This window comes from Zerene cesonia, chromosome 17 (assembly GCF_012273895.1).
Source record: "Zerene cesonia ecotype Mississippi chromosome 17, Zerene_cesonia_1.1, whole genome shotgun sequence".
In the NCBI taxonomy this organism is placed as follows: Eukaryota; Metazoa; Arthropoda; class Insecta; order Lepidoptera; family Pieridae; genus Zerene; species Zerene cesonia.
Genome location: NC_052118.1, coordinates 2,576,163 through 2,601,633, shown reverse-complemented (window position 1 = coordinate 2,601,633; position 25,471 = coordinate 2,576,163). Strand labels below are relative to the sequence as shown.

General features: G+C 31.5%; 5 protein-coding genes and 1 non-coding gene across 9 annotated transcripts in view; 3 read left to right on the top strand and 3 right to left on the bottom strand.

Annotated features, from left to right (window-relative positions):
• LOC119833234 (rab proteins geranylgeranyltransferase component A 1) overlaps window positions 1-4,102 on the bottom strand; it is a 20,273-nt gene extending 16,171 nt beyond the window's left edge. The window contains exons 1-3 of the mRNA XM_038357160.1: window positions 3,941-4,102; window positions 2,579-2,777; window positions 2,104-2,227 (exon numbers count right to left, since the gene is read on the bottom strand). Coding sequence (XP_038213088.1) covers window positions 2,104-2,227; window positions 2,579-2,777; window positions 3,941-3,989 — 372 coding nt within the window. The 5' untranslated portion in view covers window positions 3,990-4,102. The remainder of the gene's footprint in view (window positions 1-2,103; window positions 2,228-2,578; window positions 2,778-3,940) is intronic.
• Window positions 4,103-6,241: 2,139 nt separating this feature from the next.
• LOC119833617 lies at window positions 6,242-14,259 on the bottom strand. The gene is made up of 2 exons (XM_038357708.1): window positions 13,870-14,259; window positions 6,242-9,517 (listed from the first exon to the last, which is right to left on the bottom strand). Exon 2 carries the CDS (start codon window positions 9,493-9,495, stop codon window positions 8,617-8,619), a length of 879 nt encoding a protein of 292 aa, XP_038213636.1. The 5' UTR covers window positions 9,496-9,517; window positions 13,870-14,259; the 3' UTR covers window positions 6,242-8,616.
• Window positions 14,260-14,770: 511 nt separating this feature from the next.
• On the top strand, window positions 14,771-18,118 carry LOC119833193 (histone PARylation factor 1). 4 transcript variants are annotated; one of them, XM_038357094.1, is made up of 6 exons: window positions 14,771-14,782; window positions 15,076-15,676; window positions 15,976-16,124; window positions 16,215-16,444; window positions 16,553-16,806; window positions 17,472-18,118. In XM_038357094.1, the coding sequence occupies exons 2-6, from the start codon at window positions 15,086-15,088 to the stop codon at window positions 17,529-17,531; spliced, it is 1,284 nt and encodes a 427-aa protein (XP_038213022.1). In that variant the 5' UTR covers window positions 14,771-14,782; window positions 15,076-15,085; the 3' UTR covers window positions 17,532-18,118. The 4 variants fall into 4 exon arrangements, with proteins under 4 accessions (XP_038213022.1, XP_038213021.1, XP_038213020.1 ...); XM_038357093.1 differs by lacking the exon at window positions 14,771-14,782 and adding an exon at window positions 14,789-15,000; XM_038357092.1 differs by lacking the exon at window positions 14,771-14,782 and adding an exon at window positions 14,909-14,971.
• On the bottom strand, window positions 17,593-22,612 carry LOC119833192 (DNA-(apurinic or apyrimidinic site) endonuclease-like). The gene is made up of 6 exons (XM_038357090.1): window positions 22,435-22,612; window positions 21,012-21,876; window positions 20,537-20,698; window positions 19,376-19,939; window positions 19,038-19,218; window positions 17,593-18,547 (listed from the first exon to the last, which is right to left on the bottom strand). Exons 1-6 carry the CDS (start codon window positions 22,459-22,461, stop codon window positions 18,406-18,408), a joined length of 1,941 nt encoding a protein of 646 aa, XP_038213018.1. The 5' UTR covers window positions 22,462-22,612; the 3' UTR covers window positions 17,593-18,405.
• Window positions 18,821-18,892, top strand: Trnap-agg. Its single transcript has one exon. It is a non-coding gene; the product is annotated as a tRNA-Pro (tRNA).
• Window positions 22,613-23,767: 1,155 nt separating the features above from the next.
• Window positions 23,768-25,471, top strand: part of LOC119833236 (leucine--tRNA ligase, cytoplasmic) — an 8,569-nt gene continuing 6,865 nt past the window's right edge. The window contains exons 1-4 of the mRNA XM_038357163.1: window positions 23,768-23,918; window positions 24,141-24,347; window positions 24,425-24,793; window positions 25,183-25,427. Of these exons, the coding sequence (XP_038213091.1) occupies window positions 23,916-23,918; window positions 24,141-24,347; window positions 24,425-24,793; window positions 25,183-25,427 (824 nt within the window). The 5' untranslated portion in view covers window positions 23,768-23,915. The remainder of the gene's footprint in view (window positions 23,919-24,140; window positions 24,348-24,424; window positions 24,794-25,182; window positions 25,428-25,471) is intronic.

Genomic DNA, 25,471 nt, shown 5'->3' with positions numbered 1-25,471 from the left:
ATACCGAATAGTTGAAAAGTGGCCGAATAGGCCGAATACCGAATAGCTGCCGAATATTCGTGGCATCTCTAATATACAATCGATTTTAGTAATTTAAGAAAAAGGCCTTGCATAATACGAATATTTAATTCTTAAAAGAAAATTCAAGTTGTCCTCGACATAAATGACGAAAAGCGGGAGCCAGCCATTATTCTTGTAAATTGTGCATATTCTAGTAATAACTATGTAACAAAAACATTTTTGTGAGTCATAAACTATTCAGCGTCTATTTATTTTTATCTTTTTTCTGCTCTTATATTCCGCTTCATACTACGCGTACTACAAAACATCTAGGCAAACCTCTATCACGTAAAAAGCTTGATGAACGGTCATTGAAATGTTATGGGCGTAAATCATCCGAACCGAGGCGCGAATTCGCATTTAAAGCAATTTGGCGTAATGGCTGAAGTGAAGCATTCAGTATTTGAGATCTTTCTTCAAATACACTACAACACCCGACAGCCACAGCTTTATGCTTGAACCATAAGTTACATCCATAACTACATATAGTAAAGTTAAACAAGTATCTCTTAGCTAATATTTTTATAAAATAAACTCCAGCCATCGGTATTCCGTAATTTTCGATGAGCAAGTTAATAAAACAGACAGAAAATATAACATACACTAATACATATTTTCCAAATACAATCTCGATCTAGCATTTCAGTTTTATTTCGGCACAAATAGAGTAAAACTACGCCCCATTCTGTACACTCGTTGCAGGTATATTGCGCATCTAAGTCCTCAAAGGCATGTAGATTAAATTACTAGAAGATAATTTTTAAGCCTTTTCTCGTATTTTTCTTTCCGATTAAATTAAGAGCGTATAATTTTTTTCGTTGTAAGAAATATTTTCCCTCCCACTGCTAGATTCGAAAGTATATTCAGAATATATTTTACGATATAACCGATTCGATTTTATATTCTTTAATAACAAAATCTATTTTTTATATATCATATTCTAACATGTAATTGACAAAGACATATGTACCTAATACCTATACATCAATGGAAATTATAACATAAAACTAATTACATATCTTTTACTTTACTTGATTTATAGATATTATATTGCCTTTCATAGAGAAAGCAACACACTTGTGCACTAATTATCTTTTACCTTATCTCTCAATTAACTAATGTGCAGTATATTTCATCTCAATCGACCTAAAGAGAAATATTTTAAAAATAATAGCTTTTAAACAGCCCAATTGTGTTTTGTGATTTGTGAATGCATATTTATCTTCTTTACACCTAAACCACTTAACCAGTTTGGATGAAATTTGATACAAAGACAGTATGAGACCGGAGAAAGGACAAAGAATAGATCTTATCCTAGAAATACTACCACACGCCCGTCGTGTGGTAGTCGTGCACGCTTCGGCACGAATTGGGCCAACTCGCACCGGGGAAGTGCCACACCCCCACAGAAGACCGACGTGAAACAGTAGCTACTGTGTTTCGTTCGGTGAGAGGGTAGTCAGAGGCCCATATCGTTCTCCTTACCCTTCCTAGACCTTTCCTTTATTATTGTCGTCAAGCATGTTCCAATCTAAAGTCAGCAATCCATTTGTAGAGGCGTAATGTTCATGGGCGGTGGTAGCGCTTAGGGCGAAGCTCGAGCTCCAATACCGTCGATGACACAAAAGAATGGGAACTAACATGTATAATTGTTTAACAAAAAGTTTAAATAAGAATCGTCAAAATCAGTTGGTTGTAAATTAAGTTGTTAGACAATTTCAAGCATAGTGAATGCTTATGGTCAATTTTTGACTCTGTACTCAGAGGTTATAAATTCATTTTTATTATCTTGTTAGCAGCTAAGTAAAACTTACATAACTAAAGATCTTTATCTTAAAACTCTAATTCCTAGAAAACAATTCCATCTAAATACCACTCTTAATTGGATTGGCAATACTACTTCCAACTAATTATAGAAAATATTGTGGTGTACTTAATCGCATCTGCTGAATATCCTTCATCTTAAGAAAAAATAAAAGCATTCAATAATTTCCATGAAGACAATAAAGTCTAACTAAAAATAAAGAAATAATAATAAATTACCTTAGGTGTCATGTCAATGTTAAATTTCCTATATTCTGCAGCAAATCTTGATTGACTCCATATTTTCTTGGGAGGATCAGCTTTGTCATCAGTCTTGTCTTCCCCCTCCTCTCCAGGGACTTCCCTGTATTATTAAAAGCAGTCTTAAAACTATTCACTCAACAGAACAAACTCAAATAGACAATTGTGTGAACAGGGAAATTCTTTTAAATGTTTGTTTATTATATTTTATTTTTATTTTTTGTTTTATCTTTAATTCAATGTAGGAAGATGGATTTAATTTAATATTATGAAGTTGCAGTAGCATCAAAGTTGCTTTGTATACAATGTGTTGGTTCCAATTAATAAAATCAATAGTATATTTGATTACAATTTTAATACAAAACAATAACAAATATGTATCTACCCCAACACACGAAACAACATTAGTACCAGACACATTTCTATTGTATTTATAAGGAAATTTTACACTTACTTTTCAATATACCACTTCTCGCTAAGATTGTATACTTGTTCCTGCCTCTTGGGGTCGGAACTGACTTCCTTGATAAACTTTTGAAGTCCATCAAAGTTGTATGAGGCCCACAAGCCCCCATAGTGGTCGCTGGAATCCAGGTGCAGGACATTCTTACCAATTCTACTGCATGCTGCTGCTACAATCGACTCCACCATGCCTACATATAGGTAACACTGCTGTATATTTGTTTGCCACAAATTTTACTCTAGTCACAAGATTATCTTTACAAGTAATAATGTATTTTAAGCCAGCTTTTGCCTGTGGCTTCACATGCATTAATTTGGAGTAGTTTTTTTTTTATACATATAAACCTTCCTCTTGAATCACTCAACCTATTAAAAAAACCCCATTAAAATTTGGTACATAGTATTAAAGATTTAAGCATACAAATTAACAGAATTTTATCAATTATTAGCTTCTTGTAAAGCCCTAATAATCACAACCTTTTCAGCTTTTCTTTAATAAAGAGTGATGTAACACATATTTCACTCTTTAAAAGAATTTGACATGTGACACAAAAGAGCAATAAAATAAGAGATTCTCAGTTAATTGAAATTTATATTTTATGTTCTGGGATATATAATTTATCCCTTTAAGTCATATTAAATCTATAAATTATTGCTGTTAGATGATAAGGTTGTTACAGAAAACAAGCATGAAACAAATTCTGTGCATGCTACAGTTTTTTGTACAGTGAGTGGGGAGCAGGAGGCCTGTTTCTTTATCCTTCCTAACTCTAACTGTCCAAGGGCGGTGGTCAACGCTTACCATCAGGTGAACTACCAGCTCAATTGCCCGCTTTGACATAAAAAAAAAATTAAAAGACATACTGCAGCAATTTTGTACATCAAAATTACGATAGGTTCAATGTTTGGTATATAAAAAGAAACCATTTAGGGAAGATTGTTATTTTATATGAAAAAAATATTAAATAAGTAAAAAAACTTATACAATTGATATAAATAAAAAGTGTCATCCTTACTTGCTTTCTCCTAAATATTAAAAGAAAGCAACAAACATACATACATTATTTTAATAAATTAAAGGGCACAGCGGATAGAATTTCATTACTGAAAATATTGACCGAGTGAGTAATCTAAAAACTAGGGCGGCATTTTGCAAATTTCCAATAAGAATGTAAAAATTAAAGGCCTTTAATCTTTACAAGAGGAACTGTTTAAAAAACTATACTAAATATGATTCATATGTGATGTTGCGAAAATACTATAGAAAGGGTTAAGAAAAAATAAGATCGATACATAAGTAGGCTACCTATCGCCATTACGCCCGGTGTTAAGTTTTAGAGAACATATGGTATACCTGTCCCAACGACGATGACTTGAAAATCGGTCGGTAGGTCGTCATCCATTTTTGATTCCTAATTTCTTGTACAGTGATTAAAAAAATTAATATTGATAAAAAATTAATGCACTCCTTTGCTGTACAAAGGCTTAATATACTTTCTCTGACACTACAGTTTTGACAATTCATTGACTTTGACAACCAAGCAGTATTCGTCCAAAAATATAATTAACCTTATTTATAAGTGACATTTTTTCTCATATTTTGGACTTATTGACTCTATATATAATACAGGTAAGCAAGTTTTGTTGAAATATATTGCGATGCGATTCATTTGAAAAAAAATGCAATCTCACTGCTTTAACATAAACAACATTCATGATAATCTGCCTTAATCTACATGTTCATTCGGGCTCCGAGATTTGCCAAAATTATAGAGAAGCAAGAAGTGAAATTTATAAAATTATACCGACTTTATGCGTTCGTTTTAAAGCGCGAAAAGAACGAGACCCTGTTTTTTGAAACTCTTTACGAATGCCAATATATTAAGACCTCCAGCTCAAAAACCAAAGAACTGATTTGGATGAATAACATAACCACATAGTAACGATTACATCCGATTTCCAGTTATTGAGTTATGCATGTACAAACATGGATTCACTTATTAAATTCGGCACACGTAAATAGAAACTGTTGTAGACTATCATATTATCTAAAACTATCCTTCTTTTTTTTGTAGTCAAAAAAAAATTAAACTGTTCTAGGTCAATCAGGAATTCATAGATATTTTTTTAGTAATAAATAGAAATCGGTCCAGTAGATTGAAGCTTATTTCTACAAGCCAACAGTAAAAAGTAGAAAAATAATCTTTCATCTTTTTAAATAATATACAGTTTTTTTATATTGATAGTATAGATACCCACAGATCAGTGTTTTGTACCCTTTTTATCTTCATTTCATGAAACAAAATGGTATATGATTTAAAATGATAGAAATATAGCGTGAAATAACCGCTTGCTGTACCTTAGTCTCAGATATAACTTTTTTGTAAATCTAACACTTATGTATTATATGGTCATGGTTTGTTTCTTTTTTCGATATTCATTCTAGTAATAAGTACCTAAATGCGAAAGTTTGTATGGATGGGTAGATGGACGTTCATAACTATTTCACTCAAAAGCTACTGATCAGATTTATAATACATATACCTATGAAACTTGGTACAGAAATAGTTTATAATCTAGACTAGAACGTGTTTCACCAGCGGGAAAGTATAGAATTTTTCTTTCACTTTCTTTGGCAAATATTTAGTGTGTAATAGTTTCGTTTGGTCGTAGAGTTGTGTGTGTCGTCACATACTAAAAACTGCGAATTTTATCTGTACAAGCATTTAAAAAAATGTACAACAAAAAAGAGAATGGTCTCCCAGCGAGGATTTTTCGATATTCTCGAAAGTTAGTCTGCGATATTCACATTAAATATTTGCTAAATAAAGTTTTAAAAAATTTTGACGTCGCCACCGGTGGATGCATAGAATAGCACATAGGCTAGTCTTAAGCCATGTACCATAAGTGTGGAGCCGCTCCATCTAGTTAATATTATAATCTTTTGATGAAATAAATATTGTTATCTTGATAATATAAGTCTCCATCATAATATTGCAATATTTTATCCAAATAGGTACTCCCTATAATTATTACTAATCAAACGTTTAAACACCAATTTAAATTTTACTTACTGCTTCAATAGCTTTTCTGTGGGTTCATAGATTCGTTAAGTATATATCTTGCAGATGATATAATTCCTTGATGCATACTATTTAAAAGTCACATTGCTTTTTGTTTTTTAATGAGTAGCTATGCGACTGTCTCACCTTACCAAAAACTTAAAATATATTTAGTTTCTAATATGTGGGTTAGATTTTCGGTCGAGTGATCTTCTTAACATACTCTTTGTAATATCAAATATGAAATGCTTCAAATATTATGTAGCTGCTTTAAATCTTACTTGTGTTCCTAAAATTTTCATGACTCCCTTCCTATTTTTGATAGGTGCTAAAATATTTATGAGATATTTTAATCGAAAAAATCCATAAAATGTTTCCGCATCTATAAAACAGCCACAAGCCACAACATAGCGGACGTGATTCACGTCATTCCCTATTTACTCTCGAATCTCGATGAGGCAAAATTTATTGAGTCATATTATTTATCTTTATTATACTTTTATGTTGAACCGTACCGCAAGCTTTGTTTACTGTAAAAACCAAATATTCCATAATAAAAATAAAACAACAAATGACTCGTATTTACAATATTTTTTACATTCATTTCAACATTTTACAGACTACTGGGAGCTCTTTTTTATTCGAGCAACGAACAGTTACATAAACTAACACGTAAATCTAAATCGTAATAAAAACGACCTGTGTTAGTTAATCTACTGGACCCGCTCTACACGGGCATGGCACACTAGAATCAATAAAATCCTGGTGTCCACAACATTGTTACAAAGAAAATTGGTGGCAGTATTTGAAAGTGATATTCGTAGACAAGTATAAGCAACATTTTAGGCCGCTTTTTGATTTTATTATTGTTCAAAGGACGAATCGATCTTGTTTGCCCTTTATAGCGGGTGAGAGTCTATAAATAAATAAAGATAGGTATAATATTCTGAAATTGACGTTGCCCTGTTTTCTACTGCTAACATTAGTACTACCTAATTTTTTTTACAATATCTGACGACAGGCAAGGCTTTTTATGATGTTAAAGCTTAGGACTTAGGTTAGAAATGTTAAGATGTATCAATAAACAAAACATATAAATTGTCGTTCATTGATTGTATTTAAGTAAAATATTGACCTTGCCTATTAAGACCGGAATCACATTTGTACTCTTTATAAACAACAAATCGTGTAATCGTTATTTCTATTCTTACGTATATCTAAAACAATTTTTTTCACATGTATTTATTACCAGCTCAGAATCCATTTTATTATTGTTATAAAAAAGCCTTTTACCTATTTATATAATGAAGGACCCTACGATAAGTCCTATATAAAATTACATACCTACACAAGTGCAAAATTAGAATATTATATGCAGCATGTGGTACTAAAAATTAACATTAACTATCAAGTTGCAAGTCTGTTCGCATATAAACCCTGATAAATAGTTTTATTATACCTATATTATGTCCTAATGAAATTGTTTTAGTGTCGGCACACATAAATTAATAGTATACTGTTGCGGTAATAATGTCCAGTATCCAATAGTATCTTGACTCAAAGTTTAATCACAAATCGCAACTTGAAACTAATAAAATTTCATATTTTATTTAATAACATATATAGGACACATATTTATAGGTCATTCAAAAGACTTGATTGTTTAATACAAATTTTGCAAATTTGTACATCATCGCACATCCCTCAAGCCCCACTATATCTGTAAAAATCTGTGACCTGTCTACAACACCGTAAATACACGGAAAAGTTTGTACAAGTGAAGCGGTACTATTTCACTGGTGTATATTAGCAAATTAGGTATGTCATTCAGGCCGTTGTGCGTGTAACTTTATACAAAATAATAAAAAGTACAAATGTAGGGAAACCTTAACTATTTACATTAGGTACTACAAAAGATTAATTCGGTATATTCTTCATTTCAAAATTTACAAAGAACACTAAGCGGTGTTTTACTACTCCAGCAACACCTAATAAATCTACAGCTTAAAAACAATAATCATAATTAGCTAAAACAATGATACGACCCGGTAATATAGGCAAGGGACCTGTTTATTATTATTAATTGGTATAGTATTCGTTATGGTTCATTTACCTAAAAAATGTTAACAGATAATTTGGTCTTACCAGAAATCAATTACTTAATGAAATATTTGCTCCAACACACCTATTCAGATACGAATCGTACGATCTTTAAAAATGTTTACGCAGAACATTTTAAAACGAAATCCTCAATTTCTTCTTTTAATCTTTAATATTTTTACCACCATTATAAACCACACAATTTTTTGGTTCTGTAGGCTAACATAAATAATGCTAAATCTGTGCGTTCAAATATATATAAATGTACATACATGGCAATACACAACATTTTGTATCATAATATTACATAATTTTTCCAGTTCCAGTGGTAAAGTAATATAACAACATTTGAAGAGTTAACATTGCAATGGCCATAATTACCATACCATACATTTTCTTCGCCTAAGCACATCAACATCGCAATACATCAATTCATTAATAACAAAAACAAACTATTTACACTATCATAAATACAGTTTAAAATATCGACAAATCAGATAAAGCTTACTCAAAATTATAGAATTACCAAAAAATAGTTTTTAAACAAGTTAAAAGTAGCGATTAATTAATATAAGAGAACTTTTTTCTTAGTACGTAAAAGTAATATAAGACTCGTTATTAAAATATGATGATTGTGGTGGTGTAAAAACAAAGTTTATATGTGCGTCGAACATTTTTTTTCGTTTGTAGTTATATATTAATTTGTTGAAAAGTTTCATTGATCATCAAATGATATGTCAACTTGTTGAAAAATTGATATGTTATAAGAAAATGGAAGTTATTTTTATTTTATCTGAATTGTAGATACTTTAATTGTAACGCTACGCTGTATAACATTTAGGTAACATTCAACGAAGGACCTCGGGAACTAGAACAACGTTTCACGTGAATGTGAGGCGCGGTCAAAACTGGGGGGATATATTGGCCGGCTTGTGAGTTCAGTGCATTCGGATACGCCGACCTCTGTCCCACCACCACTATCCGTTGAAAACTGTTCAACCTCATCATCAGTGGAATCCGCTTCATCCTCCGCAAATACAGAATCCGCTCCCACTGACACAAGATCACTTTCTATTGCGAACGAAGGTCCAACACTACCAACTGAAGCAAGAGGAGCAAGTCTCTCGCTTGGACAGGGCGAGAGACGTCGCTCTGGAAGCGCGCACACTACAGAAGATCCACGCCTCTCTAAATAGGAACTCCCTGAACTAGAACAAGTAGCTGAACTAAGCCGACGATCGCGATGTCCTCCGGAAAAGCGCCTTTCGCCAAACCTTAAGGCAGATCCAGGTAACGAATCTCCCCGTAATGTAGAGAGACGACGCGGTGGTGCGAGCAAACTACCATAGCCACCGCCATATGATGAAAATCTTGAAGTTCGTGGCCACAACGGGTCGTCACCTATAGAAGGCCGTGAGCGAGCCCTTTCTGATAACGCTTCTTCGATCGCCGCATTGAGCTGCCTTTCCTCTTCAACGGCCTGTTCCTCCGCAACAACTGCCTCAGCTAACTCGACTAACTTCGGATCATTTAATGCCTTTACTGATTTACTACGACTTTTGTAAACTATAAGAAAGACCATAAGTGCAAAAAAGCCGCCTAATGTAGCGGCTATTCGCACGCCCGTCATGACGTCGTACGTGGCATAAAACTCGATGCGCACTCTATCCCGTTCAGCTTGGGAACGTTGAGTGGAATTCTCCGCAGCACCAGTCTCTCCTCCAGCCCATCCATCTCGATTCTCCATCGTGTGGTCAAGTGTTCATTGCCTGCAAAAATGGAAATGAATGTAAGTTCTCTTATCTCACCCGAAATTATATAATCGGCCAAAGCCATGAAGCTTTTAGATAACAAAATAAACATCCAGATAAAAACTACGTACTATGTACTAAGGGTATGAAATCATATTGATTGTAGGTATGTTATAAAATTGGCTTTAATTTTTCAGGACCAGTCAATGTATTGTGTATTATTTTCCATTAAAATGTATTTACTATACTAACGACGCGAAGGAGATCGCATAACAATGTTGTCTCTAGACGATTTCCGTTTGCCTGTTACCGCATAGCTCCGACGACGTATCTAGGACGCAGAAAATCTCCTATTTTGCTTTGGTTGTAATGATAGCTTTGGGAATATTTAAAGAATTTAATAATTTTCTTTTATAAAACATTATCTTGCTATTAAACTAAAAATACAATTTATTTAATGCTATAAAACACCCACACGTGAGCTCACTTTATATTTTTTTATTTTAAATTAACAATAACGCTGAATATAAATCTGTGTACATTAATATAAATCATAATTTTGAAAAGTTGAGATTATGCATATTTATATTGTAGTCGTCATTAACATTCATGTTTCAGGGAAACTTATAAATAGACAAAAGAGACAAGAGTCATTTACATCGTATTCCGGAAAATGTTAAGGAATTTTTAAATAATTTCTGTTTCAAGGGCAAAACAGAAATTACATTTTGCTTAGAGAATGAAAACGTTTTGGCTCAGTTCACAGGATTATCAATTTATTATTGCGATCATAATAATCGAACATTAATGCGTATGTGCTATTTTTGAACATAGTCCTAAATGTATTTATGCTATTGATACGGATTTAAGTTATTTATATGCATGAGACATTGTTTGAGTTGGATAAAGCAATATTATTGCAATAAAAATGTAATACGTCCTTATAGTTACGAAGTAGCCAACATAAATGAAAATGAATCGCTAAATGTTTTGCTAAGCATAAAATTCAAGAACGGCTCGACTAATTCGGCATTTTTTTAATAACGACTTTTTAAGGCACATGGGTTCTTATAGAGATAAAAAGTACCACGGGTGAAGACGGACCGAACCGCTAATACATAGGTAAAATGCGACTGGAATTAATACGTTGCTAGCACGTCTGCAAACGGTCGTGTTGATCATCACGTCCGCGTCATCATTATTCACATTTGACTTAAAAGTATTTTTAAACTCGTTATTGTTCAATTTAGTACCAGCGTAATGTAGGTATTAATGAACCCGCGGGCAATAGCAAGTATTTCTTTAGCTCGCGTTATTCTGATACATACGCTACGACACTGCCAACTGCCAAGTATTATAAAAACCTGTTCAATGGTTTTAGAATGTGATTAATAAACTTACATCCGTGTTCCATCCTCAGATACTTACACGTTTATTGAATTATTGACAGGATAGAGCAGGATCTCTTTTATTTCTGTATTATTGTTTATTTGTATTAACTTATGGAAAGTCTACTAAGTAGGTAGGTGTCCTACATATAATTAGGTCGTCTGTGGTGTGGTCGACCCAATTTTTTTATGAAAACTTTTGCGAAGTGTATAAGATTCAAAATTATGTTTACATAATATGATTGTATATATAATTACCTTCATTTTACCAAATTACATCTAAATCCGATATTTAACAATCATCCAAAGGAACTTTGAATTTCGCAAATCTTTCCGGCGGGGGTCCATACCTCCATACTACTCGTAATACGAAAATTTTAGATAAGTTTATCCAGATTGTAAATTACTACAACAGAAATACTTCTAGGTACTACGTATAATGTTCTTCATTTCGAACATCGCGTGAAAGTTGCTTGTATACTATATACAGATACATAAAAAAATTGTAATAAGTAATCTTTGTAATTATGTACTCACTATGTAAAAATATTAAGCTGAAGATTAATTTTTATATCAAATATTAAATGTATCAAAATCATAGAAGCGCTAAACCGAGCTTAGCAACCTAAGATTTCAAAACCCCTATTTACTTAACGTGCGATTTGAAAACGATTAATCTATACTAATAAAATAAAGAGGAAAAGTTTTTTTGTTCGTTTGTAACCTAAAGGCTCCGAAACTAATGGTCCGATTTTGAAATTATTCACCGAAATAAAGCTTCATTATTCCGGAGTGCTATAGAATACTTTTTACCAAGGAAATGTACCACGGCCGAAGCCGGTGCGAACAGCTAGTGATGCATAAAATAATGAACATTATATTGATAATGTCTTCTACATTATTTCCCTCAAAAGGCTACAATAATAAATTGTAATAATATGTGAATATTGTTTTATTGAAAACCTGGATCAGGATAATTTTCATAGAGCACAGACGTGATGATGCATGAGCAGTTAACGTAAAATAGCTTCCTACATAGTGATTCTAAATTATCGTAACAAGCGATGGATTGAGGTATTACGACTTGTGGCAGAGTTAATTAGGACACCGTTGTGCACCATTTGGCTCTCTTCTATTATCTATTTATTATACACAGATGTAAATTCCTGCAAATTGATATGCGATCGATAAACTACTTTCTAAGTTAATAACTTTTTCATATAAAGTAATTAAAATAGCCGATTTTGACATTGTGTATTATGTATCTACCCTAATATCATTTTTTGTAGGTACACTAATTTTTATAATGTAATATTTGAAACTTATCATTAAAACCAAAAATTTCATCTGTTTGAAGATATGAAATAAAACATTTATGAGTTATTCCACATTTGTATAAAACCACAGTCGTTGCAGTTATTTGAATTCATCCTAGCGTATATTATACACCTTCAAATACCTACCTACTATGTATTAGGTTTTATTGTTCGATGTGTACAGGAATAAAATCTTATACCAATGCGGATGTATGAAACATTGAAAATATATAAATTATATACTTTAATATATTTGAATTCAGTTATTAAACACTCAAAATCTGTCGTATAGGTAATTTGCAGGAGAAACAATGTAATGTTAATGTCTATTTTATTGATTACTTAACTAAAAATACCTTTAGTTTGATATCCCCAATAATAACTAACAAAATATATTTATTTGGGATGCCCTATTTTGTTTAAATTTGAGTCAAAAAATTCGAAATTTCATGACCTGAATTTCAATCAACTGGGCTCGCGTGGTTTGCTTATAATGTATATTTATTACAGCGATAACTTAAGTATAGATGATCTAAATTTTATAAAAAAAGATGGTGCCAGTTTTGAATACAGAATTCTTTCTAGTAGTTTAATCGTAATGTTGCATAATTTTTACTAAGTAAGTATATATTTTGATCGTATATAATGTATTTTATGATAGGTATGAAAGCAGACCGAATTATCAAACCGAACCACGAAACCGAATTACGAACGAATTCCAACCACGTTTACATGTAAAGTTGAATTTTAAATGATCGCTGATATTCGTTATTTTCTCTTTATGATTAGTTATTTTCTCTATTAAATAAACATATTCTATATTAGACATACGTTTAAAGTACTGTTTAAATACCTTTAAAACAAAAAAAACACACAAAAATACAATTTCATGCACGATTTACTAAGCGAACATTTTTATATTTGTAAAAACATTAATCAAAATAAAACAATCATATGCTTAATGGTTTAAAAGTACATTTATAAATCAAACAACATTGCTTTAGTGGAGAGACTATAAACAGCATGCCCTGGGCACAAACATGTGAAGAACACAATGCAACTAAATATAGAATGCTGATAAAGTGAACTGTTGATGAAGGACTTGCAGGGAATTTCAGCATCTTGAAATAATTGTAAAAACATCATGTCCTAAATAACAAAATATAAAATGTTCAATTTATTAAGACAATAAAATTCAAACAGCATTAAACATATACCTAATTACATAAATTTTTCTTGATATAAAGATAATTGGCTGTAATATTTAGAAATGTACTTTTTATAATATTTTAGATAGATAGGTAATACTCGCTCGTCAAATAACATTTTATTTGGTCAGATTAACAATGATTATTACAAGTATTTACACTACTTTCAATCCAATAAAAATTCGCATGTATTCAATATAATACATAAATATATCTATATAATAGAGAAAATTCAATCAAACAAAATTAAAGCAATGCGTATATCTATAAGTAACAAAAAATTAAGCAAAAATTTATTTATTTATTTTATTTTATTGCAAAAATAAGCAATAAGCTAGCTACACATTTAAAGCTTCACAATCATGACAAAGCAAGAAAACAAGCTTGATAATAATTATTAGCAGAAATAACAAACACAAATATAAGAACGGATAAAGAATTCACGCTAAGGTATTTACCACTTGAAAAGCATAATCCGTACACCGCAACAATTGACAAATGCTTTAAATGACGACGATTTATTATGTTCATGTCCTTGGTATTTTTATATAGTATTTTCGACACTTACACATTTGTATTTATAACACAAAATATTTTTTAATTACTTGAACGCGCATTGCTAATTCTAACATTTAATATAATGATTAATTTGTAGCCACAAGAAAAGGTGTTCATTGAGGCAATATATTTTGGAAGAAACAATTCATTTCAGTCCTTATTGAGATAGTACCGTAAGCTTTAACATTTATTAGCTATATAAAATTTGTTTTTTTTTTCAACGAATCACCAATAAAAATCATTTTCACATCATATTGTTGAACCACCACCTTACATCCATTGAAAATTTGACACTGATCCACATTATTATTTTTTAACTGTGCCTATGTAATTTTTATGTCAAATATTGACAAATATATTTTCTGTACGGGCAATTTGAATATAAATAAATTTGTAATGTGATATTTATTTTAAGTTGTGATGCGATATAATAATTTACCTATTTAATTAATATTCGGTACATCAATATTACTTTCAATCTATTTTCCAACGTAATTTATTACTCATGCCAAGTTAATTCCGTATGTACTACAAAATATGGTAATGCACATTTAAAATTAATATAATAGTAACATTTAAATTTTATAAAATTAATAATAATTATTAGAAACTATTAGAACCCACATTCTGCGGTCTGATATTTTGGCTTGACATTTAATTTTCATATTTGACATTCTTAACAAGATATTTAAGATAATATATTACATACTCTGTGGTAGGTTCTATATTGAATAGGTACGAATCTGTGGGATATATTATGCATTATGTCGATTGCTGTATGTTACTTACCAAAGAGTAGTATAATACTACTGGGTATAATATTACTTGCTCTGTGCCAATTGCCGGATCACAGATGCGGGATGACCGATAAAAATTTTAATACGTCTAACGTCATTGGTTAATAGTAAATACAAATTATAATTGTTTTACAATTTACGCTATGATAAAACTTATAAGTATACTTTGATTATTTTAAATTAAACTTTTAATATATTAAACTAGGTAGGTAAGGTAGGTAACTCTGTAAACGGGTAACTTGAATCTTGATAATCTAATTGAATAATAGATTTAAACCACGGTTTATTTGGATTCCGTATTGTTTACAGAAATACAACAATGTCCGAGGAGTGGAAAAAATATGTTAAGGATCCGCGAAAAATATGTAAATACGGTGAAAAATGCTATCAGAAAAACCCAGACCATCATAAGACGTACAAGCACCCCCCTCAACTCAAAGCAAAAGGCAACAAAGATAAACGAACACAAAACCGTTTCAAACCATATAATAAGAAAACTAACACACACAATACATGTAATGAAACAATTGATAACGAAAACACAGATTCCGCTGTAAATAGTTCTCATGAAGAAGAAATTGATGATGTTTCAGAAACTGCAACTGCAGTTTGTAGGCTTGATGATGTCACTGAGAATATAATTCAAATAGATGCAAGTACTGTCTATTTTAGTAAAGAAACTGATAATGCAGTTTACAAAGAATGTTTTAAAGTAGAAATGCCAACAGATTTTTTCAAATTTTACGAATGTTTGAATGAAGAATCATCATCTGTTGAGCATTTAATGGCAAGTGTAAATTTAGAAATGATAGGACCTTTTGATTTATTGTTGGGAAAATTGCCTAAGCTTGACAAAAAAGAACTGTATTTGGTGCATTGGAGGTTTTTCTATGATGTTCCTGAATTTCAGGTAAAAATTGAAAATTTTGTGATTCTATATGTTTTCCACCCATTGGTTTAATTATTTCTTTGTTTGATAGGGAATTGTTGGTATTTGCTCCCCTTTTTTAAATTTGCAAGATAGTTATAATATATATAATAAATATGTTATACTCTTTAAATTACAAAATTTTTCTTTAGCAAAACTATTCTTAAAATTGACACTGAATAAATAATAAACAATTTCATAAATACTTATTTTAACTTGACAGAAAGTTCACAAAATGATATAGAAAAATATTAAACATGTTTGTTTTATTTCATATATAGGCTGTTCTTAAAAAGAAAGGAAATAGTGAATTACACATTGGTTACTATAGGGACGAACCAAATGAGAAACCTGTATTTTTAGCAAAAAATGATAGTTTTAAAGATTACACTATATCTCCAATAGCTGAAAATATTTTTGGTGCCGTTTAGTAAGTATGATAATTTTTTGTCAAATTTCCAGTAAACTTCACAAACAATAAAGTTTTATAAGAAACATTAACTCCAAAATTTATTTTCAGCTGGTTTTTACAAAATGAAAAAAAATCTTCACCATTCATATCAGTGGCATGTCAAAAGTTATCTGAAAAAGTAAAAAAATGGGCTGAAAGCAACAATTATTCAATAGAAGAGTATGACAAAAAGAAAAGACTGAAAGGAATAGTTTGTAAAACATTTCATGGAGCCGGTATTGTTGTGCCCTATAATAAGAAAACTCAACTTGGTTATAGAAAATTAGTTGAAACTGATGGTAAATCTTTTGTTTTAATAATTGGATAAATTCTACCCACACTTCACATATGTTTCAAATTACCAATACAATATCTTAATTTAAATATACAATTTTATAATATTTCAGCAAACATAAAGAAAATGTTTAAAAAATTGCAAGACGCATCAATGGAATCTGAAAAAACCAAAATATTATCTGAACTACAGCCCTTAATAACATACTCTAGTATAGCTGTTGATGAATGTGATTTTGGAACAGGACTTGAGGCGGGAATAGCTTTATTTTGTTCAGGACATAAAGAGTTTCAAAAAAGTGCCTTATCTTTACTAAGTACTACATACTCATTGTTAAAAAGAGATGAATTTGGAGAAATTATTCAGGTACATGAGTTATTTTTAATCTTATTTTTATTTAATAATTAGACTGATGTGCAGAACATAGAGCTGAATACTATTATGTAATTATTTGATAGTTGGTCTTCTATACAGCCAGTAGCCATTAAATCCTGATTCTATAAGAAATATAGTGTCACTATAAACCTTAATCTTAAATACACAGTTCACTTTAATAATAGTAATGAAAAGCACCTTATGGCGAGGAAACATTCGGGGTCGCTTCTCCCCAACAGTAGCCACCCTGAATGTTCAAAGGGGAGTCCCTTGTTCTCATCTCCGACTGCTTTAACCGAAACCAGCCACCTAGAGTGAAGTCGCGGGAGCTTTTGGCTCTAAGGGTGAATGCGAAGCGGAAGTGGCGATTGGGCACGTGGTGCTGGAATCTCAGGGAGGGCGTGATCGGAGTTTAAAGTTCATCGACGCCTCTCTACTTTAAGCTGCTCACAGGATATGTTGCCCCCTTGTTGCATCACTACCGCGACTTATTTAGGAAACCCATACATTAAGAACATTCAGGGATCACGTACATATCCAATGGTGGATGGATTTTTGAAATTGGTCTAAAAGTTCTTGAGATTACCACTTTCTCACAAATTCCTTAGCTTTATATTATTGTATAGAAGTTAAGATTTCGTTTTCTTCCTTTTCAGATGCATATAAAGCATCGACGTAAAGGTCCTCATATGGCCTTATGGGGGCAAAAAATGTAAAACGATTGTATGATTTTCGCAATAATTTAACCTTCTGGAGCTTCTTGTTTTACTTAGTTTGAAAAGAACATCTATTACTAAAGCAGAACAGGACATGTAAATTGAATTAGATAAAGATATTTTGTACTCAATATTGATAAATTGCTATGAATGGATCGATTTTTTTTAAATCTTATTTTGACTGGTTATGTATTGAGACATAGTTTCATCGAAAATTTAAAGAGTTGTGTCAATTTACAAACATGTTGGAGAGATTGATATCTAACTATTCTTCATAATTTTGTTAGATTCTTGATTACTAGATTTAGTTAGATTGACTTGAGAATTGTTTTTGTTGCGAATGTAATTTAAAAATAAATAAAATACTTTTTCAGAACAATGTCTATAATTAACTGCATGAATTGTAAATGTTTTTAACAAAAATAATATTCTCAAAATGAGCTGTCATATTGAATCGTTTTAACAAAACACTGAGATTGTCAACCAATTTGTACAAACATATTATTCTTAATTAGCTAAAGCTGAAATGTTTACAGTTATTATAACTATCCCAGTTTCCAAATAAAAAACATATAATATTTTTCAAACTTTGCATTTGTCTTTACTATTGCGTTTATTTACCACTCATTTTAGCATAATCACGTGTTTCTTTTTTTGTACATACAAAAAAATGCTATATTATGATACAATTACGAAATATTGTTATTTCCAAAATGTTGTTTTGATAATTCTTAACATTTTATGAACGCGAAATGTTAAGGCTGCTTACAATCTTTTAAAAATACAAAATATTTTTTTATATCATTGTTATAAATTATATAATTTTGTTCAAATATTAAGTTTGAAAAACACTTGTAATCATTTTATTAGTCATCTATTCCTTGGGTTTGTCTGCAGTACTAAGATGTAGGAAGAGACTAATAGGACAATGATCACTCCCATACACTTTGTCCCTGATGACACTGTCGCAGAGAGAGTGCAGAAGTCTTTCAGACATAATGAAATAGTCTAGGCGCCTGGAAACAAAACATAATGAAAATTATTATTAACCTATTCTATGTATATAATGCAAAAAAAATGCAGAGAAGAAAATACAGAGACATATACATATTATGTTATTTAAATTTACATTAATTTCAATACAACTAGAGCTGATTAAAAATGTCGAAAAAGTAAAAGCTCACCTCACATATCATGCAGTACAAACACTTTTTAACGCAACTATGTTAACATTTTAGAAAGTAATATCGAAACGCACTACACGCGTTATTTCAACGAAATTAATAAGCGGCTCGTTGGTCTAGGGGTATGATTTTCGCTTAGGGTGCGAGAGGTCCCGGGTTCAAATCCCGGACGAGCCCGCAGTTCTTTTTTTTTTTTTCTTTTTGTTTTAATTATGAAAATCATTCATAATTCTATATGATCAAATAAACAAAATATACAAATATTTTCAGATCTATTTGCACTATTTGTATAAAAAACAACAACAATTAACGTTTTACTTACCATCCAACATTTTTCGATCGACTATTAAACATATAGCTCCAAAAAGTGTAAGCACCAGTTTTATCTGGATTTATGTGTCTGAAAGTGTCAACAAATCCATCTGCAAGAAGCTGGGTCATACCGGCGCGCTCTTCTTCCGTGAATCCAGCATTCTTTTTATTTGTTTTTGGATTGGTTAAATCTGGGTAAAATGGAATACATTTGTTAGAAAATTTTAACATCAAGAACATGTAAGTATATACATGAAACATGCAGAAAAATTAGATAGTCGCCCAAATAATAAGCAAATACATAAAAATTTACAAGTAAATAACTTGAGACTATTTGTATAAAGTTACCTATTTCATTATGTGATACATTCATATCGCCACATATAATTACAGGTTTCTTTTCATCCAGCGCTTTAACATATTTACGAAATTCTTCATTCCACTTCAGTCTTTTAGGCAATGTAACCAATTTCCGACCAGCATTTGGTACATATGTACATATTAAATAAAATTGTTCATATTCCGCTGTTATTATTCGACCTTCATCATCTAATTCCTCATTCTGTAGGCCATATTGCACATTCATTGCAAGCTTCGAAGTATATATTCCTACTCCAGCATAACCCTCTTTATCACTGCATAACCAATATGCATGGTAACCAGGAATATTTGTAACTTCCTCAGGTAATTTATCACGCGCACACTTTATTTCTTGCAGGCACAGTATGTCAGGTTTCTCATATTTTATATAATCTAAGCCTCCTTTCCCTAACCAAGCTCTAATACCGTCCACATTCCAACAGGAAATTTTGAAATTCCATTCCTTACCCTGTGGGTTTTTAGATGTATTTGAAAAGTCTATGGATTCAAAATCAGTTGCTGACTTGTTGACCTTCTTTTTAGTATCCTCAACTGAAATGGAGAGATTTCTTTGAATTTTAGGAGTTTTCTAATCTTCTATGTCCAGTATCAAGCAAACAAGAATAGTTTAGCGATACTTACTAATTTGTTAGTAAAATAGCCCGATAAGTGTTAATTTTGCCATCTATACTTAAAATATACAGAAACAAAATCACTTGGTATATAGTAAACATAATGTGCTTTTGCTTTGCATGTTAATTTATTTGTATAGTATTTCATTACACAGTACATATTTTTTTACAAAAAATAGCAAGATATTCTATTTTAATCCCAAATACCAAACATTAAACAATATTCATGCACTTTTTGATATATTATGTAAACCTTATCATCCACTTAAGTACTGAGCTAAATAAAGTAGCTATTAATATTCAATTACTGAAATAAGGAATCTAGCTGCATAAGTATTGTATATTTGCAATGTAATATCTTAGTGTCCATAAAAGCAGATACCAGTTATAGGTTTTGGAAAAATTCAAATAAAAAAAAATATTTTGGAAAACTGTTTATTTATAAATAATAAATGAATACACTTAATCATCATTAAAGGAAACATAAGTCAAACACAAAAATTATAAAGTTAATTACCCTTATCTTCTGCAGCTTTACGCCTGCGTTTGGATGTTGGCTCCCCAGTATCAGGGACATCTTCAGGCTCAACAGGTTTTTCAACTGCCTTTTTCTGACCACGTTTAGCTTTTGGAGGTTTAACTACTGCTTCTAAATCCATTTCTTCATCATCCTTAGCATCTGTAAAATGTAAAATAACACAATACAAATTTCATAAACATCATATTAAAATGTAAGGTTTAAGATGTCAGTATGACTTGCCATGACATTGTAGTATGAAATAGAATTAGATATATATCATATCTTAGACATGACATGACTTTTTTGTTATATTGAAGAATTACCTGTAATTTAATTATTCTAATTCTTAAAACTGATTTAAAAATAAAATAAATTGCCTGTATGAAAAGCAAAACATTCCAAAGGATTCCACCTTGAAATTCTGTGGAATTCTAAATAGATAGGAGTAATTATGAAAACAACTTTTCCATACCTTTTCCATTTTTATTTTTCTCTGAAGCATTCTCACTTTTATCTTCTTTGGCTTGGGCTTTCTTCCCACCTTTCTTACCCTTTTTAGGCTCAATATCACCTTTAACATCACCTTCGCCTTTCTCATCAGTCTTACTGTCAATGGATTCAGTCTCAGCAATCTCTTCATTAGTTTCCGATTCCTTGGACTTGTCTGCAACTTCATTGGCCATCTTTTCTGCCTCCAATGCTGCTTTTTCAGCTTTAGTTGGAGCCTTTTTCCTTCCTTTAGTCACTGGTTTTTCAGCTGGCTCAGGTTTAGGCTCATCTTCATTATCAGACTTTTCTTCAGATTCTGGTTTTGGTTGTACTTTGCGATCTCTACCCCTTCCTTTAGGTTTTTCTTCAATTTCTTTTTTAGCTGGCTGACTTTCAGTACTGTCTTCTTTGATCACTTTTTTACCACGCATGTTCTCTTTAATTTTTGTTTCAGCAGTTTCTTTCTTTACAGCCTTCTTGCGTCCCTTGACTGCTGTGGGAGGAACCTCTCCTCTATGTCCATTGGTGTCTAATTCTTCATTATCATGTTCATTTTCTTCTGCAGGAGTGCCAGACTCTTCAGCAGAGTTATCAGTGTTAGTAATAGGTTTTTCTTCAACTGGTGTAGGATTTTTCTTTGCTCTTCCTTTCTTGGCAGGTGGTGCAGTTTCTTCATTCACACCATTCGACTTTTCTTCATCATTATTTTCATTTTTTTTTCCTCGTTTAGCCTTTTTTTCAATAACCTCAATTTTTTCATCTTGTTGCTCTGGTTCTACTTCATTTTTTGCTTTACCCCTGCCTTTCTTTGGTGCTTCATTTACTGTAACTTTAGCTTCAGCAGCCTTCTGTTTATTAGAAAAAAAATTACATTGCAATGATTTTTATCAGATAATAACTGTATCAAAAATGTATGCCCTATATTTAATTCAATTAAATAAAACATAATCACAACAGAGAATGTATTATGATTGTTGCTGATTTGGAGATTACGACCTATAATGAATTACACTTTATTTTAGAGTAAAACTTGCATCTATTCTACTTATACACTTAGAAACAATTATAAATACGCTTATGAATGACAAAGTAAAGCGCACATGTGCCTTTTTAATACAATCAGAAATCGTATAGATTTAGCGCCAAATACATAATTTAGTGATCTATTGAGCGAAACACGCGGGACTTTTTATAAGAAGTAATAACCACATACACAAAACATGACAATTTTAAGATTAAAATACAAAAGGTAATCAAATGATCGAGGAATTAGGAAGGATTGTAAGTTTAAAGAATACCGTAAAATCCGCGGTTATTTATGCTATGTTGCAAAGCAAACCAGTTTATGGTGGCAAAATAACAAGACTAGCATGTTGAATACATAGCTTTATTTGGTATAAAATTACCTTAGCTTTTGCTGTACGTGGAGCCATTTGTACTTATATTCTGTAAAATAAACACTAATCACCCAAACAATAAAAATTACAGATACCGGCGAACCCGGCAAACGCTTCTTCCAAAGGAGGTGTTGAACGAAGTTTCCGGTATTATGACACTGACATCAAAATTTGCAACCGCTGGCGCCAATTTTTGACAAGTTTTCTTTTCTTTTCATCTTAATCCGTAGACAAAACAAGATAGACAAAAAATGTCTATGTATCTTTAACCGGACCTCGAACCGGACATATTTAATTAAATTGTTTATCTATTATGTTCATATCGAAAAAACTAAATTCTTTGGTTTACTCATTATCTTTACTAATACAAATACTCCAATGATTTTAAAAACGGTATTGTAAGTTTCGAACGATGTACGTTTGTAGGGGCATATAGAAAGTATACACTCGATCATGAAAATTCTTGTTATCCACCTACACATCGTTCGAAACTTACAATACCGTTTTTTAGGTATGTGTGTGAGACGGTAGTGGTAGGAGGTAATTACTAAATTTTTGTATGACATTACAAAGTAAATTTAATTGAGAGGTATTAGTGCTTTAAGATGGCTTTTTGCTGACTGAATTATTTTGAAGTCAATTAGGAATGCATCAAGGTGAAATCGCATTTAGTTACATATAATTTAACTAATTTAATTTCTTACACTTGACTTTAATATATAACCCTGTATTATTCAGGAATAATAAATACATACAAAGTTCATGGCAATTATGTTTCCAGATTTATTAAATTCAAATGCTCTTAAGTTCTAGATAATTCCATAATAAGAAAATACCGTTCCATTCATTAGTTATTTAGTATTCATCGTCTAGTGAGTTATGGCAGTGTGTGAAGAAGCACGTAACATTACGAAGTAGCTTACCCTCCTATAAGAAGTTATCACATACCAACAATTCGACTAGGCAGGAGAGAGCACTCCAAGTTTTAAAATGGGGCCAAATGACAACAATTTCCTATCAAACACAGAATGATTCAGATCGGTTGAAAACCTACGGAGTTATCGAGTGTCAAAACAAAAAAAAAAACTGTCTTTCTTTATTTTTCGACATCGTCCGTTAATGATAGAGTAATCTTATAATTGTTCTCTATGACTGATGACACTATATGTATGTATAGTATTAATGTTATCTGTGCTATGTGACCAGTGACCAGAGTAAAAAATATACTAATAAACTTGACACTGGCAAATAGTTGAAACTTATTGCCATAAAGGAAGAAAAAAAAAATATATATATATACTACGTTATGACAAATATGAAATGACAGATATGCTGACTGACGTACTGACGTTTCACGTTGAACGTCAGCTGAAGGGTTTTTTTTTTTAATATCAAACAGCTGTGTGTAGTGTATAAAGTCACATGGCTTTTTAGAGTTTATGATTAATTAAAACATAATTTCATGTCTGTTTAAACTTTAAAAACCTAATATGGTAAGTGGGAACTGTTCCTTAAATTCATAATGTTTCTAACTGTGTACATGTTGTACTTGTGTCCTAGGTTATGCGGTATTAATTAACAATTTGTATTACGATAATTGAATAAATGTTATGTTAGAAACAAATTTAAATTTACTTGCGCTTCAAAATGTTATATACACAAATGTTCAAAATTTATTTTTGTATCTATATAAATTTTCAACTCTATAATTTCAGGCAAACCTGGACCGAAAAGGTACTTTTAAAGTAGAATATCTACAAGATATTGAGAGAAAAGTTCAAGAACGCTGGGAAAATGAGAAAATATTTGAAGTTGAAGTTCCTAAAGATGAAAACCAAGAAAAATTTCTTTGTACCTTCCCATATCCATACATGAATGGGCGACTACATCTTGGTCATACCTTTTCCTTGTCTAAATGTGAGGTAAGCAATAAATGTTTGAATCACACTCTGTTCTCTGTGTTTAGTTCTTTAAAATTTTTTAAGCACATTTTTTTTAGTTTGCAGCACGGTATTATCGCTTGAAAGGTAAAGCTGTATTATTTCCATTTGGATTCCATTGTACTGGTATGCCTATAAAAGCATGTGCTGATAAGTTGAAAAGAGAAATGGCTCTATATGGGTGCCCACCAGAGTTCCCGGAAGATGAAGAAATTGTTAAAGTAGAAGAAGATGTAGTGCCCAAGGATAAAAGTAAAGGGAAGAAGAGTAAGGCAGTGGCTAAGACGGGTTCGGCAAAATACCAATGGCAGATTATGCAGAGCCTTGGCATCCCAGAGGAAGAAATCAAAGAGTTTGCTAATGAAGAATATTGGCTTGAATATTTCCCTCCAAGAGCTGTCGCAGATTTGAAGAGAATGGGACTTCATGTATGTTTTTATTGGTTAAAATTTTTAGATAAATTAAACTTAATTTAGGTCAAATATTTGTTGAAGTTACAGACCCTTTAATAAATCTGTTCATTATCATAGCAAATATGTATGGACCTTTTTTGTGACAAACTCATTCTTGATTGTACTGATTCTATTTATAGTTTATTTTAGAACAATAAGAATACTTCAAAAGCGATATTGAGTTCTTATTAGCATTATAGAAAAGACCGGTCCCAACCTCTTTAAAGTTCATACTTCTTTTTACAGTCATTGGTAAAAACACTATATCAATTAAATGGAATCTTTATGACAATTGTGACTAAAATATAAGACTAGCTTACTCATATAATTTAAGACCATTTTCTAAGTTATATACTCCTATACAGGTTGATTGGCGGCGGAAGTTTATAACAACTGATGTTAATCCATTTTATGATTCTTTTGTAAGATGGCAATTTAATCATCTAAAAAATCGTAACAAAATCATGTTTGGTAAACGGTACACAATTTACTCACCATTGGACAAACAGCCTTGTATGGACCATGACAGGAGCACTGGTGAAGGGGCTGGACCTCTGGAGTACACTCTCATCATGATGAAAGTACTAGAACCCTTACCCGATGTTCTGAAGTAAGTATACTTTTAAAGTACACTCAATCATTGTGAAATTTTAT

Coding starts and splice junctions, on each gene's coding strand:
- LOC119833617 (XM_038357708.1), bottom strand. CDS start 9,495: ATGGAGAATCGAGATGGATGGGCTGGAGGAGAGACTGGTGCTGCGGAG.
- LOC119833193 (XM_038357094.1), top strand. CDS start 15,086: ATGTCCGAGGAGTGGAAAAAATATGTTAAGGATCCGCGAAAAATATGT. Junction 15,677..15,975: donor ATGATGTTCCTGAATTTCAG/GTAAAAATTGAA, acceptor TTTCATATATAG/GCTGTTCTTAAAAAGAAAGG. Junction 16,125..16,214: donor AATATTTTTGGTGCCGTTTA/GTAAGTATGATA, acceptor ATTTATTTTCAG/CTGGTTTTTACAAAATGAAA.
- LOC119833192 (XM_038357090.1), bottom strand. CDS start 22,461: ATGGCTCCACGTACAGCAAAAGCTAAG. Junction 21,877..22,434: donor CACGTACAGCAAAAGCTAAG/GTAATTTTATAC, acceptor TCTAATAAACAG/AAGGCTGCTGAAGCTAAAGT. Junction 19,219..19,375: donor TGTATCACATAATGAAATAG/GTAACTTTATAC, acceptor CATTTTACCCAG/ATTTAACCAATCCAAAAACA.